Consider the following 13,910-nt stretch of genomic DNA (forward strand, 5'->3'; position numbering starts at 1 on the left):
CGGCTGAAAGCACACATTCTGTTTCAACTTTCAAACAGTGACGCAGAGAGAGAGAGAGAGACATATTAAAGGAGAAATATTAGTAAAAAAACATGTATGAGAAGGCCGTACTGACATATTAAAGGCAGGGTTGGTAATTTTCTCCAGATCCACTTTTTAAGATTTTAGTTGATGTTGTCTTTAGGTCCTGAAATTAATAACTCATGTTCTCTGAAAAAGGAACAAAGAAAATCCGTCATCTGTATCAGTTGTAAGTCTGTAAAAACTTGTGCATGTAAGTGAGGGGGCGTGGCTTTTGAGGGAGCACAGAGGGGAGGGGGTGCAGACAGAGCACTATCATATTGTGTTTTCACACGTACAGAAAATTCCTAAAAGTTCCACAAAGTTTTCAGGAGCTTCATGTGTGAACACATCAAAACACATTTTTCACCCCAGATGTATCCAGACTTTCTCCTGCCAGCTCCCCAGAAAACACCGTGTAAGGTCAGAGTGAATCAATGTGTTAATGCAGCAGGAACTATGCAGTTCACCGTGAGCGAGCAGGCGGAGTTGATGACATTTACATTATATCAGGCAACCCGATCGATCTTCATGAACCCACCTGTTGCACACTATAACTCACACAATGGTGTATTTTCTGTTCTTATATTTTCTTTTATGTTGTTGTGTTTTCTGGACATATGAACAGGTCACTCAGGAAGAATTCAGGGGAAGCCTGTCCAGAAATTTTCAAGGATGATTGTGTGACAACAGCTTGATTGACACTTTCATCTAAACAAAAAATGTTCTTACCGTGTTTCTGTGGATATTGGTTTTTCATATTTTACAGGATAACTCATTGAACTGAGCAGTTTTTTTTCCAGTTTATCTTTTACTTTATTTGATGAAGTAGTTATGCAAAAAAGTAATTAACCCTAGATCCAAGTGCGTCCCCTAAAACTTGTACTTGTGTGATTTTTTTATCCACCTCTGTCAGGTTGAAAAGGCGTCCGGAGGAGGGTCAGTCCGAGGCGGGGGGCGATGACGCCAGCGGAGACGGTGACGGAGAGGCTGAACCCGGGGCCACTGATGACGACGCACCAGAACCAGAACCCGAACCCGATCCGGAGCCGGAGCCAGAGTCCTCCTCCAAACTGAGCATGTGCGGCTCCGTATGCTCCTCCCCCGGCAGCTGCTAGCTAGCACCATATCGCCTCACAGTGACGCTCGCAGGCCTCTCTGTGCCACGCCAACAGATCTCCTCCCTCCTCTGTCGTAGCCTGGAGGAGGAAACTAACGCACATCAGGACCCAAAATGGCCCCCATCATTTATCCCCCTCCTTTTTTTTCTGTAGCATCCTTCCGGTAAGGCATGAATGAAGCAGAGAAAGCCCCGCCTACTAGTCCGCCCGCCCTAGAGTAAGCTCTAACTTCTATGCAACGTTACAGAATATAGCATGAAAATTAAGGTAGAGGAGGTGTTGATCCTGAACGCTCCACGAGCATGATGACATCCAGAGCAATAGCAGTTTTTCCTTCGGGGGTAGGGGGGGGGGGGGTTGTTGGTTTTTTCGGTGGGGACGCCCTCACTGCCTTCCTGTTCTGAGTCTGACGGGGACGACTCAATAATTCAGAACACGCAGCTCTCAGTCTTTGTTTCTGTCTCCTCTCAGACTCTTTCATGTCACACTCCTCCTGTTTCAACACCTCAGAGACACTCTTACAGTCACACGCTGCTTTCATGTTGTCTCTCTGTAATCATCAGTATTTGTTAAAGGGACAGTTCACGTTGTTTTGCTGTGGGGTTGTATGAATAAGGTGAGTGTTTTACCTACTGATGATGAAGGTCAGCACGGCTCCTGTTCGGAGGATCCAGCAGGAGCACTGACACTGAAACGAAGCTCAAAACAAAGTGATACTTTAGGTTCTAAACCCTTAAAAACAAAAGCCCCAATGGCCGACTGGGGGCACATCGTTTAAAATTAAATTAAATTAAATTAGGCACAGTGGTGCAGTGTTTAGCGCTGTTGCTTCACAGCTGGTTTGAATCCCCGTCTGACAGGAGCCTCTCTGTGTGGAGTCTGCATGTTCTCCTCGTGCATGTGTGGGTTCTCTCCGGGTTTTCCGGCTTCCTCCCACAGTCCAAAGATATGCTCGTTAGGTTAATTGATTACTCTAAAAAATTGTCCGTAGGTGTGAATGTGAGTGCAGCTGATTCTCTGTCTCTATACTTCAGCCCTGTGATTTGCCTCAGACGCTACAAAAAACATGATGCAGAGCTATGAAGCGGAACAAAAAAAAAGATTAAAATAAATGTATTGACTTTTTTTTTCCAGCCACACATTCAGGACCCACTGAAAATGGTTCTGCGACCTGTTTTTGGCTCCTGACCCCCAAGTTGAGACCCAATGCTTTACACAACCCCACACAAAAAATAAATCTAAACCGTCCTTTTAATCACATGTAGCCATGGATACATCGTTGGTAAGAAGTGTCCGATAACCATTCTTTATTCTGCTTTTTTAGGATGATAAGGTACTTTGGTTTTTGGGAAGTCAGTGTCTTTCGTCTGTGGTTGTTTCCTGAGGATTCGTATTTCAGTCCCGTGCTCAGTTTGATTCAGAATCTCTTTTCTGAGGAGAAAACACAGACCGACAGTCACATCTTATAAGAACCTGTTAGACTCCCTATAGCTTCTCTCGTCCCTTCTTTAAGTGCTCCTTTAGTACCTTCTTCTTCTCCCCGCAGAGCTTGTTTTGGGGCTGTATTACACGTGTAGCTGCGAGCTAGTCTCTTTCTGTCATAGTGATAGTGCTACGTTTAAGGTGGCACCATTAATCCCAGTGTGAACACCTGGGAACATGTAGCAGAAGTCCACCTTTAAACCCTAAGGCCTAATAAAATGAAAACAGTGTAAATAGCGAACAGTGTAGGTACTTAAACTCTCCACAGTTTTATGTGGGACTGCGACATACGAAGTCAAAGAAGAGCGGTGTGAAGCTGCGAGCGCTTCGTTCGGCTCTTCTTTCCAAGTGTGCAGGCACAACTTGTAGGCAGAATATGCCAAAGCTTTTCTACCATTTGCATAACCATTTCTAAGGAACTTTAAGTGTGTGAATGTACGTCTCTTTTTCCCAGTATAGCATAGAGTCAGTGTTCCTTCTGCAAGTGAAAATCATTTATACGGTCATATTGTGATTATGTATAAAGTATCTCTTTCAGGTAGGGAGGGGGGTTAAAGGTTGACTTGGATGTTTTTGGAAATATGTCAATTTGCTTTCTTTATAAAAAAATCTGTGCTGTAAGAATTCCGCTGAAGCTAGGAGAAAGTTAGCCTAGCTTAGCATAAATTCTAGAGGCTAGGCTCGACAGGAAGTCCAAGGTTTAAAAAAATCCTCAGAAAATAAAACGCCCATGTTTAAATTAATTGTTATGAGTTACAGGAAAATTAAGAAACCACCTCACAACAGGTGATGTTTGTAGCCCCCTTAGCTAGTTAAACGCTTTTGTGAATCTGTTAGCCAGAAAGCTAACGGTATGCTAGTAAGATTCAAAGTCAATGACTTTGTCTGTGGATGATATAAAGTTAATTCTATTTGACAGTAGGGATGTAACGATACCTCGCAATACAATCAAATATCAAAATAAATATGGACGATTTAAATCAATTTGGCAAAACTATATTTTGCAATACCCTTTCTTTAACCAGCAGAGGGCGCCATCTGCTTCAGGCATCCTTTGTTCATCAGTAGCTGAAGAAGAGAGTCGACAGACATGGCGGAAGGAAGTGATGATTTGAGATGCAGGGTGAGCAGAAAACAGACGACATGACAGTGAAAAAATATTACAAAAGACTGATGCTGAACAATACAAATACAACAACAAACACGATGCAGGAAGTGAAACAGAGCCACGCTGCCTAGTTTAAGACACCAGAACATATCAATAACATATGCTGGGAGGAGGATTTGACAAGTGCCAAAGACGCAGAGATGACTACATAGCTGCGTTTCAAGGCTGAGGCGTTTAAATCAATGCTAGACCTCTAACTGTTTGTGTCTTCCTCCTTCATGCTAAGCTAGGCTAATCGCCTCCTCCTGTACCTGTGGCTTCAAGGTGAACACACAGACATCATTATGGTATCTTATGACTCTTAAAGAGAAAGCAGATTCCATATTTCCTCAAACGTCTAAAGCGGTAAACATGATTAGAGTAAGAAGCTTCTTAAAGGGATACAAAGTGGCATCTTTACGTCGGCCAAAGTTAAATACCTGACCACTTTAGTCCGAAGCCCTGCGCTCTTTCTGCATGAACCTTTACAGTATAAGCTTGTTTTTTTGCCAAAGCCTGGAGCCTGATTGGCTGATCTGTGCATGTACAAGTTTTGGGTGACAGCACACCTGAGTGCTCACCTGACTATAGACTCAGACTGTACCTGGCCTGCATTTGCTGTTTTTTGGACAGTGAGTTTTGTGAACTTTAAACTGTACAAAATCGTATAAATCCAGTGTTATATGGACGGCATGATATTTTTAGATGATATGCAGAACCTTCTGGCATCCCGTAGATCGTCTTAACGCTTGGGTCCCGTAAACGTCAGGCTCGTTCCTGCGCTGGATGAGTGCAGCGAGGTGTGTGTGATGCTCTTAAATGTTACGTTATTGTTTCTGCAGCAGAGAAAGAAGAATATTTGGACCTGATGCCTGTTTTTAGCTTCATTTGCTGCATTATTAATACACTGAATGTCTCCATTTGTGGAAAAGAAGCTCAGATATTTCTAAGACTCATCGACCAGTCTGCTTTATACTAACTGTTTTGTTGACAGCTGATTTTGACGGATACAGGAGGTTACTAATCTGCACTCATTCTTTCATATCAGAGATGTTTCCTGATCGGGCCGTGCTTGCAAAACCCTCCTGACATGTTACTCTCTGTGTAAATGTTCTGGATGCCGTTAGGTGTTTGAAAATAAAGGCGTTGTGCTCGTGTTTGACCTGCAGCAGCATGTCTCCTATTCTCCGCTGGATGCTCACGAGGCGTCACATTACCGTCGATATCTGTGGATTACAGTCTGAATCTCAGTGCCCCGGTGAGGAACTCAAATTAAGATAAAGAAGAAGAAGAAGAAAAACAGTGATTTATGATGCCACTCTTTTCCTCCTTGTGATCCTTTTTTTTGCATAATGTTCTCGTGCTGCAGGATTCTGACGGGGAGTCAGTGAAGCCTTGTTACTGCACCAACTGAAACTGCTCCGTGTGAACAAAAACATGCTGCTTTAACTGCTTTGATAAAGAAATAAATCTCCTTCCAGTAACTCCCTGTCTGTGTCTGTGTCATTTTCACACAAATACACGAGCACAGACTGCAGAGGGCGACACAGAGCAGAGGGATAAAAGGACTGAACAGAGTATAAAAACTGAACTCTGATTCACTTCTCTTCCTGCAGACATGAGGGGTGGAAGGTCTTCATTCATACATCCACCATTCAGAACCATCAACACAAAGGGGAAACAGATCTATACCATCATTTTAAAAGATTGTGATCATATTTGAGATTTCAGAGAAAAGCTCAGGCACGGACAAAGAACATGCAAAGTGCAAACAATCAGAGCCTCATTCACCAACCTTTGTTAAAAAGAAATGTGTTCTCTAAACCCATTAAGATTCTGACATTGACTAAAGTTTTCTTATCTGTGATTTGTTCTTAGCTTAGAAGAAATCACTTTGGCATACTCTGACGCACATTTGAGAGTTGGCATGTGAGTGAAGAATTCACACAAGCTATTATTATGATAATGATGATGTTGCTCAAGACAAAAATTTGTATATTTCAGCGTTGACTCTTATTTTCTGATCTCTCTGTTAGAAAACTGTTTTCAAATGTGCACTCCGGAAACTGTATTGGAAACTTCGGGCAGATTGTCCCTGAACTCCTCTTCAGTTTCTTGTTCACATGAACCTTGCAGTGTGAGACGTGATGTCAAAAGAACAATGCAAACGTAGCAGATGAAGTAACACAGTCCGACGCTATGATGACAATTTTTGCCTTTTTATCCAAGTAAAGAACGGAGAAGCACAGACTTATCATCAGGAAATATAATGAAGCAGTTTCAGTGCGTGCATGGAGATCACAACGGTCACGGGCAAACCGGATCATATAACCAGTTGCAGGATATGAACGTCATCATCACCCCCTGTCACTCACTCATTGAATTTGTAAAAATATTTTTCGCTTTGTTCTCACATCGGCTCACCTCATGAGCCGATGTACTTCATGTGGAATATTCACTAGGGGGCCGGAGAGGAAAAAGTGTGGGTAAAAGTCAGAGTGGAAAATGTGGCTTTATCTAAATGGCCAGCAGGGACCCATGTGCACAGCCTAAACATGTTCTCAGGTGCAGGAACAAACCACAAGAAATAAATCAAAAGTCAGTGGCACGCTGAAAATATCTTTCTTATATTTCATTGTGAGTGAATCATAAAATAAAGTAAAGTTATTTTCAGCGTGCCATGGACTCTTTTTTTTATTTTGACAACTTAAGAGCATGTTAAATATTAATATTAACAAATGAAATGTCCACTTTCTTCAAGCTTCATTCATGATCAGGATTCTGTTTAATCCAGCAGAGTTACTAAATTGAAACCTCAGATATTGATATTGATCTATAGAGAAAAATAACCACAGGAATATTTTTCCACTTCGCTCTATAACTCAATGTGACTGGAAAAAGAAGAGGCTGGCACGTGTTTTGTAAGGTAGACTTAGAAATAGCATTGCCAACACATTCAGTCCTTCACAGTCCGTCTTTAGGAGCCCTGTATGGTCAGTTTATCTGCACAGGATCCTCCAGTATATCCACTGCTGTCTGTCCGGTATTGTCCAGCAGAGGGCGCCACTTCGGAGCTTCAATGGTCTCCAGCAGAGCAGCCAGCTCCGCTTCCAGCTTCTCCACCGTGTCCTCCACCGTCTGCAGGAGACATGTTTTTGTGTTTCACACATGAGTAAAATATGAATAAGTTATAGAATGAATAAAAGGGTCGTCTCATGAATTAAACCATCACTTATTCAGAACAATTAGACAGCTGCACAAACAGCTGCTGACGAGAGGTCACAGTTGACTCACGAGGTCAACAAGGAGACTTTTACTGTTACTCAGCATGAAAAAAGAACGTTTACTGCATTAAGAAAAGATAAAGGCTGATGTTTTATAAAGAATTACAGCAGGGGGGGAAAAACATCTGAAATCCTGCATGATTAAAATCCCATCAGGACAAACTGTGAGCTGAGTTTGGAAACAGCATGCACCTTCTCCACAACGTCCAGGCGGTTGTGAAGATTCATGTGCTCCTGACAGGCACTTGAACGCACCGCTCGAGGCTGCAGGTCGGACTCAGGTCCTGGAGAGAAGGAAAAGATGCATCTTAATAAATGAATAATCTGAAATCACTAAAGTTAAGTGATGGTTCATGCTGCAGTCGGTCTCTGAGCTCTGCGTGTGATTCTCTGTATCAGGATGTGAGGATGAAGTGTGTGTGTGTGTGTGTGTGGGGGGGGGGGGGGGTTACACGCATTGTTCCAGACGTCTCCTCTCTCTCTCTCTGATGTTTCTAATTATCGGTTTGTCTTTGAAGCCCACATATTTAAGAGGAAGCTGCGGCCTGCTCCTGTTTTTTCTAACGCCTCCTGAGCAGCTTGCAGGACGAGCTCACGCTGACTGAAGTTTAAATCCAGAGAACTTTTCATTCATCCACTGAACATGAATTTTTTTAGGCGCCGTTTCTACCTCTGGTCCAGTCCGGTACAGAACACCTTTATTGAAATAACTGTACCGTTCTACTTTTTTGCTTCCCCTCTGTTGGGGTGCCAAGCGTGCCGATCCGATCTTAAAGGGTGACTGTTATACACACTGCAGTCCGCTGATCGATCAAAATAATCCTCACTTCGCGAGCAACAGCGGTAATAAAGGACAAACACTAAATGTGCCTTGTAAAATATACCGTGGATTTCAAGAGACTAATGTCAAGCTCTTTTTGCTTTTGGCCTGCAGCTTTCTGTCAAACAGCCACATACTAAGAAGAACAAACACAAAATGCTGGTCGTCCTCCATCGTTGCCGTTTGTCATCACCATCCAGCTTACACCTCACGTACCATGTAAAGGTACAGTTGGCTGTGGAAACACAAGCAAGATCAGGGTTAACCGCTGATTTTTTTTGTACAAAAAGGTTCCACATGAGGGGGCCTTCTTTCTTCAAGAACATAGCCCTTCAAAACCACCCACCAAATGATAGGCAAACATGAAACTGCCCCCCCCCCACCATAGCCCCCCTGCTGAGCTGATTGTCATCAGCCATCAGGTGAGGAGAGCATCACAGATGCAGTCAATAGCTACTGACGAGCTAGGAAGCCTGTGACCTAGTTTCCTTGGGAATCTAGCCATAACAATGTTGATAACTAAGTTACGTTTACGGCCAAAACACGGCGAGCTCTTTCCAACGGCTCAAACTTAAACTGTGCACGTCAAAACTGTTTCTGAGAGGTTTCAATATTTGACAAAATTGAACAGCTCATCATGTCGGGAGCTGTTGTCTAACTTTAATACATTTCATTTTCACACACGTCAGTCTGTTAAGTGTCTCAGTTTGTCCTCTCTGCAGTGACTCAGTTTGACTTGCTGCAGTGAGATCCACACATGCACATTTTGGACACAATAAGTGAAAAACACCAGACATTCAGCCTGCTGTCTCATAAACACAGACTGAGTTTTGTTTAGATTTTCTCTTCTAAGCTCTTCAGAAAACAGCTAATAATTTCAACAAATTCACATCTGGCATGTAAAGACGAGGATAAAGGGCTACATGGAATTCTGTATTCGTTTCTACATGGAGTCTCAATCAACTTTTTACCACAATATATTTTTTAGATACTTTTAATGCAAATAAAGTCAAAATTCAGCTTTAATTTGAGGAGGTTAAAGGTCACATATTCTCCTCCCCTTCTTCAGTGTCAATAAGTCTCAGAGCTCCACAAAACATGTGTGTTGTTCTAAATCCACTCTGATCCTGTATTTGATCATGCCTATAAACCCCTCTATTTCAGCCCTGCTCAGAACAGGCTGTTTCTGTGTCTGTACCTTTAAATATGTAAATGAGCTGTGTCTGACCACACCCCCTCTCTGGAAGGGCTTGGGGGTTACTGCCCTTTGTGATGTCATGAAGGGAAAATCTCCAAACGGCCTGTTTGAGCTCACATTTTCTGAAAAGTTGAGCAGGCAAAAGACGGAGAGGATGGACTTTTCTCATCATTGGGGGGTTTGTAGACAGACTAGAGACACATATTAGTGTCAGAGAAACATAGTAAAGTGTATTTTACAGAATATGTGATCTTTAAACATGTAGTCAACCAGAAATCTGAGAAAAGTAAGACATAAATAATTGTGTCCACATGTTGCTCTTACCCTCTTCTTTAGAAAGGAACAAGAAAAAAGTGAAGATAAAATGTATCTTTTTACTTAAAAAAAAAAAGTCTGTAATACATGCAGTGGCAAATACAGATTCTGACAGATTGAGAGGAGAGTCAGACACAAATGATTCTCCTCTCTCATTCTGTTATCTGTCCTCCCTCACATCGTCGTGCTTCAGCCTCAGATGGAGCTGATTTTACTGATATATCTCATGGAAACATCTTACAGGCTCCATTACAGCGAGCGTTCACAACAAGACAAGAATCAGGCCGACAGAGAGGAACGGATGGAGGTACAGAGAGTTCAGCAGAAACTCTGTTAACACAAGAGTTTTAAGGAGTCTGTTGAAAACATGAAGATTTCAAACACGAGTTAAGTTTTAGGCCTCGTCCACACGTAGGCAAACTGGGTTTTCGGCACCGTTTGGAAAACTTCTTCCAGGGAGATTAGTGCGATGGCAGAACTTACCAAACTAGCGCTGGTGCTAACATTGCTAATTGGACTTTTTACACGCTCACACACACAGTTACTCCCCGACTATGTTGACGAGCAGAGACACCTGTTTGGACGACGGAGGTCACTGCTGCTTTATACAACACTCCAACGACACAATCCCTGCCGCCAACGTCAGCGGTTTTGGGGCGAGACCAGGTCGGGCTTCAGGTGGTGGGACAACTTTGTAAATGAAATGGTCATTGCAGACAAATGGGGAGAAAATGTAAATATGTCAAGGACACCGTTGTCGACTTGTCGTGCTCAGTACAGCTGTAAGGTTTTTTATTTGGACGGAGATGTTTGTAAGAACTTAGTGTGTATGTGGAAGCGTTAAAAAAATACACGCAGCAGTGTGGACTAGGCCTGCAGTCGACAGCTGCATCAGAACATGCTGCTGCTTCTCTGAACACAGCTGTGCTTCCATCTCAGTGTCAGTGTGTCTTTGTTTGATGCCTGTGAATGCAGCATAGTCTGCTCTTTATGGTGCGTGGTAAATGGACTTGAGCTTGTTTATTTATTTTCTCATCTTCTAACTACTCAAAGCGCTTTTACACACTGATGGTAGAGGCTGCTATGTAAAGGGTCCATCAGTATCCAGTGCTTCTTCATCCTGGTCCTCAGCACCCACTGCTTTGGATGTTTTGGTTTTTCTTTCTCCCAACACATGTGATTCAAATTAATTGTTTAATATCAGGGGTCTTGATCATTTGATCACTTGAATCAGGTGTGTTGGAAGTGGGAAACATCTAAAACATGCGTGCCAGAGGTTGAGCAACAATGAACAAATCCATTCTAACACATTCACACTTTGCTGAAGAAGCGGGAGCTATTTGGGGTTAAGAGCCTGGTGGCTGCAGGAACTGGGGATTGAACCCTTGACATTCTAGCAGAGAGATGGTTGACTCTACCACCGATCCACAGCTGCCCCCTTTACCCCCTTTGTCACTAATGCTGTACAAAAAGAAAAAGCTGTGTGTGTTGTTTGCAGTAAACCACAGACGCGTCAACGTGCTGATGCTGCACAGCTGAGAAGGCTTATTAACACGTCTGATTTTCCACACTGTAAAATGTCAGCTCTAAAGAAAAGGAAAGAAATCACAGAGATTGGAAACTGTTACTCAAAATGAGCCCAAATATCTGCTGACACATCAAAAACAAAATCACCTCTGAGCTCTTTTAAAACAAGGAAGCAGATAAAGTGTTGAAAAGACCACAGCTGTTTTTAAACCTCTGCGGCTAACACTTTCAAAAGAGCCACCAAATCCTGGTTAGTTCAGCACCAGACCTGTACTCATGTTTCATTTGTGTAGCTTTATCGCTGCTAAATGTGTCTTATTGTTACCCACAGTTCCTCATCAACTCCGCTCATTTGACGTACAATCCTTTTGTGAATCAGACCCATTTAGTTTGACTCAGATTTAACTTTTTGCAGTGAAACAGTCAGAGAACATTTGTTCTTGTTTGCGTTGGCTCAAGTCTTTTTCTTCCCTTTCAGAAATGTTTCAGAGGATTGAGAAATCTCACAAAACCCCCCCCAAAAAAATTCTCAGGAACACACACACACACACACACACACACACACACACACACACACACACACACACACACACGCTCACATGCAAACAGATGATGATCTAACTCAGTGACTCCACCCAAGGACAGAGGTAAATGGCCGTGTGTGTGTGTTCGTGTGTGTGTGTTCATGTGTGTGTGTGTGTGTGTGTGTGTGTGTGTGTGTGTGTGTGTGTGTGTGTGTGTGTGAGAGAGAGAGAGAGAGAGAGAGAGAGAGAGAGAGAGAGAGGACTCTGTGGAGTGCAGTTTTGAGAAGTTGGATCAGCTCAGTGTGTGTTCACAGAGTTCAGACCCGACACTCATTTTCCTTATGTGACTTTCATTGACAACAATAATGAACGCAACGCTTAGCAAGGCAACAGGAGTGAACGCTGTCTGATGGGGCCCTCTTAGGGAGGTTAATGTCATTGCAAAATTTGCACATTTTGAGCTAACTACTGGCCTGGGGGCCCCAAGCAGTTTCTTGCCTATCCCTTTAAAGAGCACCTCTGCCCTGATCAAAATGAAAAGTGAATGAAACTAGTAACTAGTAACAAGCTGCTTTCACACTTTCACTGAGCTGCTTTTAGAGCAAACTGCCACACATCAACTTATCGTAACGCTTAACTTATAAATCTTTACTTTTAGCTCTTACTGCTGATCATACATTTAAGCTTCTATTCGTGCTAACATGTCAACTACTCTGAACTGACTTCGGCCTGAGGGTGGCGCTGTTCTCCCAGTTCTGTGTGTATTCTGTTCACCCATGCACTGCACCCCTTAATATGTCCAGGAGAGACAACCTCAATGGCTGAAAACAATAGCAGTGCAGTTCCTCTTTCGTCCACTAGGGGCTGTCTGCTAAAGTGAGTCAGTCCCCATAGAGTCTCATGTTAAAATTACTTTACAGCGGAACTCCTGATATGAATGAGACACCCCAACAAATGGCAGCTCATTGGAAAGGCGAAGATGTTCTGTACATCGGCCATCAGGTTTCAGTTCGATAACTTAAAAGGTTTTAAAAATATCCTTTGGAGATTCATGTCTCCCAGAGGACCCACATGAATGCTGGGTCTCAGGAGGATAAATGTTATTAATGTCTTAAATCAATTTTTGAAACAAAAATGTTCCACATCTCTCAAACAATAAAACATAGTTTAAATAAGAATTTTCAAGTCAGATTCTCTTGTTTACATTCTAAATTCATCTGGGATTGGACGAGGGAAGATGATAAATGAGATAAAAAATGTTTTTTTTTGTGTTCATTTAGCATCCTGCAGTTGTTCATTCCTGCAGGATGAAGTCCATGAAGTTCACACTCTCGGCCGTCACTCCTCTTTTTGTCCCCGGAGGATTTTCCCACATTTTTGTGAAGTTTCTGTTGGATTCTTAGTTCGGTATGATAAACAAAGAGAGAGGCTCGGGATAGAGGAGGGACAGAAACACAACGGATGACGGAGAGAGGGATGTTTGAAACTGTGAGTGAAGCCCGAGCTGCAGTGTAATTAGAAACAGATGTGCTGGAGTCCCTGAACACACACACACACACACACACACACACACACACACACACACACACACACACACACACACACACACACACACACACACACACACACACACACACACACACACACACACACACAGACTCATGATGTCAGCTTCGTGTGTGTTCATCTACACACGCACACACAACAGTGAAGTGTGTAAAATCATGCAACAAAGACCGGATGTACAGAAAGTATTTGCATCAGAAAATGTATTTTTTACTTCACTGATCCATAAATCATCAAATCTTCTCAGCTCCAAGTTCTTCCTCTCAACCTCACCTAGGTGCCTCCCTTACCTGCTGCAGTGTAGCCAATCAGGAGCAAGATAAGTCCAAATGAGGATGAGGAGGGGCAGGTCATGGTGAAACCTGACGTCCGGCAAGTTAACAGAAAACAAAGAAAGTAAAAGTGAAGTAAGATCCTGAAAAATGATTTCTTCTCTCCTCTCTCTCTCTCTCTCTCTCTCTCTCTCTCTCTCTCTCTCTCCGTGCTCCGTTCACTTTCTCGCTCTCTAACCCATCTCTCGCTCTCTCTCTTGCCCTCTCTCTCTCTCTCCCTCTCTGGTTTAGTAGCGCCCAGTTTCCTAATGAAAACATGAGATGCAGCACAAAAAAGCTCAGTATGTGAGAGGAAGGGGAGGAGGTCTGAAGCGGGGAGGGGACTCTTCTGGGTGAGAAGAATCTGCTTTTACTTTGTTTGAGATCAGCTGTGAGTTTAATGGTATTTTATTCCTCTTGTACCTGATGATTGTCATAGCAACCACACCCAAAGGCATATTATTACATTTGCTGATGACAGTCATTTTAAGTCTTCTGGAAGGGGAGGAGCTTCACAATGGGCCTGTGGTTGACGAATTCACATCCTTGTGTGAT

At 42.9% G+C, this 13,910-nt stretch overlaps 2 protein-coding genes across 2 annotated transcripts in view; one reads left to right on the top strand and one right to left on the bottom strand.

Annotated features, from left to right (window-relative positions):
• The window catches only part of LOC109989521 (serine/threonine-protein kinase 32C), an 85,035-nt gene extending 79,741 nt beyond the window's left edge, over window positions 1-5,294 (top strand). The window contains exon 12 of the mRNA XM_020641301.3: window positions 977-5,294. Coding sequence (XP_020496957.1) covers window positions 977-1,178 — 202 coding nt within the window. The 3' untranslated portion in view covers window positions 1,179-5,294. The remainder of the gene's footprint in view (window positions 1-976) is intronic.
• A 719-nt stretch (window positions 5,295-6,013) lies between these two features.
• On the bottom strand, window positions 6,014-13,595 carry LOC109989530 (placenta associated 9). Its single transcript, XM_020641308.3, has 3 exons — window positions 13,335-13,595; window positions 7,287-7,378; window positions 6,014-6,948 (listed from the first exon to the last, which is right to left on the bottom strand). The coding sequence occupies exons 1-3, from the start codon at window positions 13,396-13,398 to the stop codon at window positions 6,805-6,807; spliced, it is 300 nt and encodes a 99-aa protein (XP_020496964.1). The 5' UTR covers window positions 13,399-13,595; the 3' UTR covers window positions 6,014-6,804.
• Between the last annotated feature and the right edge of the window lie 315 nt (window positions 13,596-13,910).

Source organism: Labrus bergylta, chromosome 10, assembly GCF_963930695.1.
Source record: "Labrus bergylta chromosome 10, fLabBer1.1, whole genome shotgun sequence".
Taxonomy (NCBI): domain Eukaryota; kingdom Metazoa; phylum Chordata; class Actinopteri; order Labriformes; family Labridae; genus Labrus; species Labrus bergylta.

Bases quoted from the DNA above. Each gene is read 5' to 3' on its own strand.
- LOC109989530 (XM_020641308.3), bottom strand. From the start codon at position 13,398: ATGACCTGCCCCTCCTCATCCTCATTTGGACTTATCTTGCTCCTGATT. The intron at 7,379-13,334 runs GTAAGGGAGGCA...CCTTCTCTCCAG, and splicing joins GATTGGCTACACTGCAGCAG to GACCTGAGTCCGACCTGCAG. The intron at 6,949-7,286 runs GTGCATGCTGTT...TGTCTCCTGCAG, and splicing joins GCCTGGACGTTGTGGAGAAG to ACGGTGGAGGACACGGTGGA.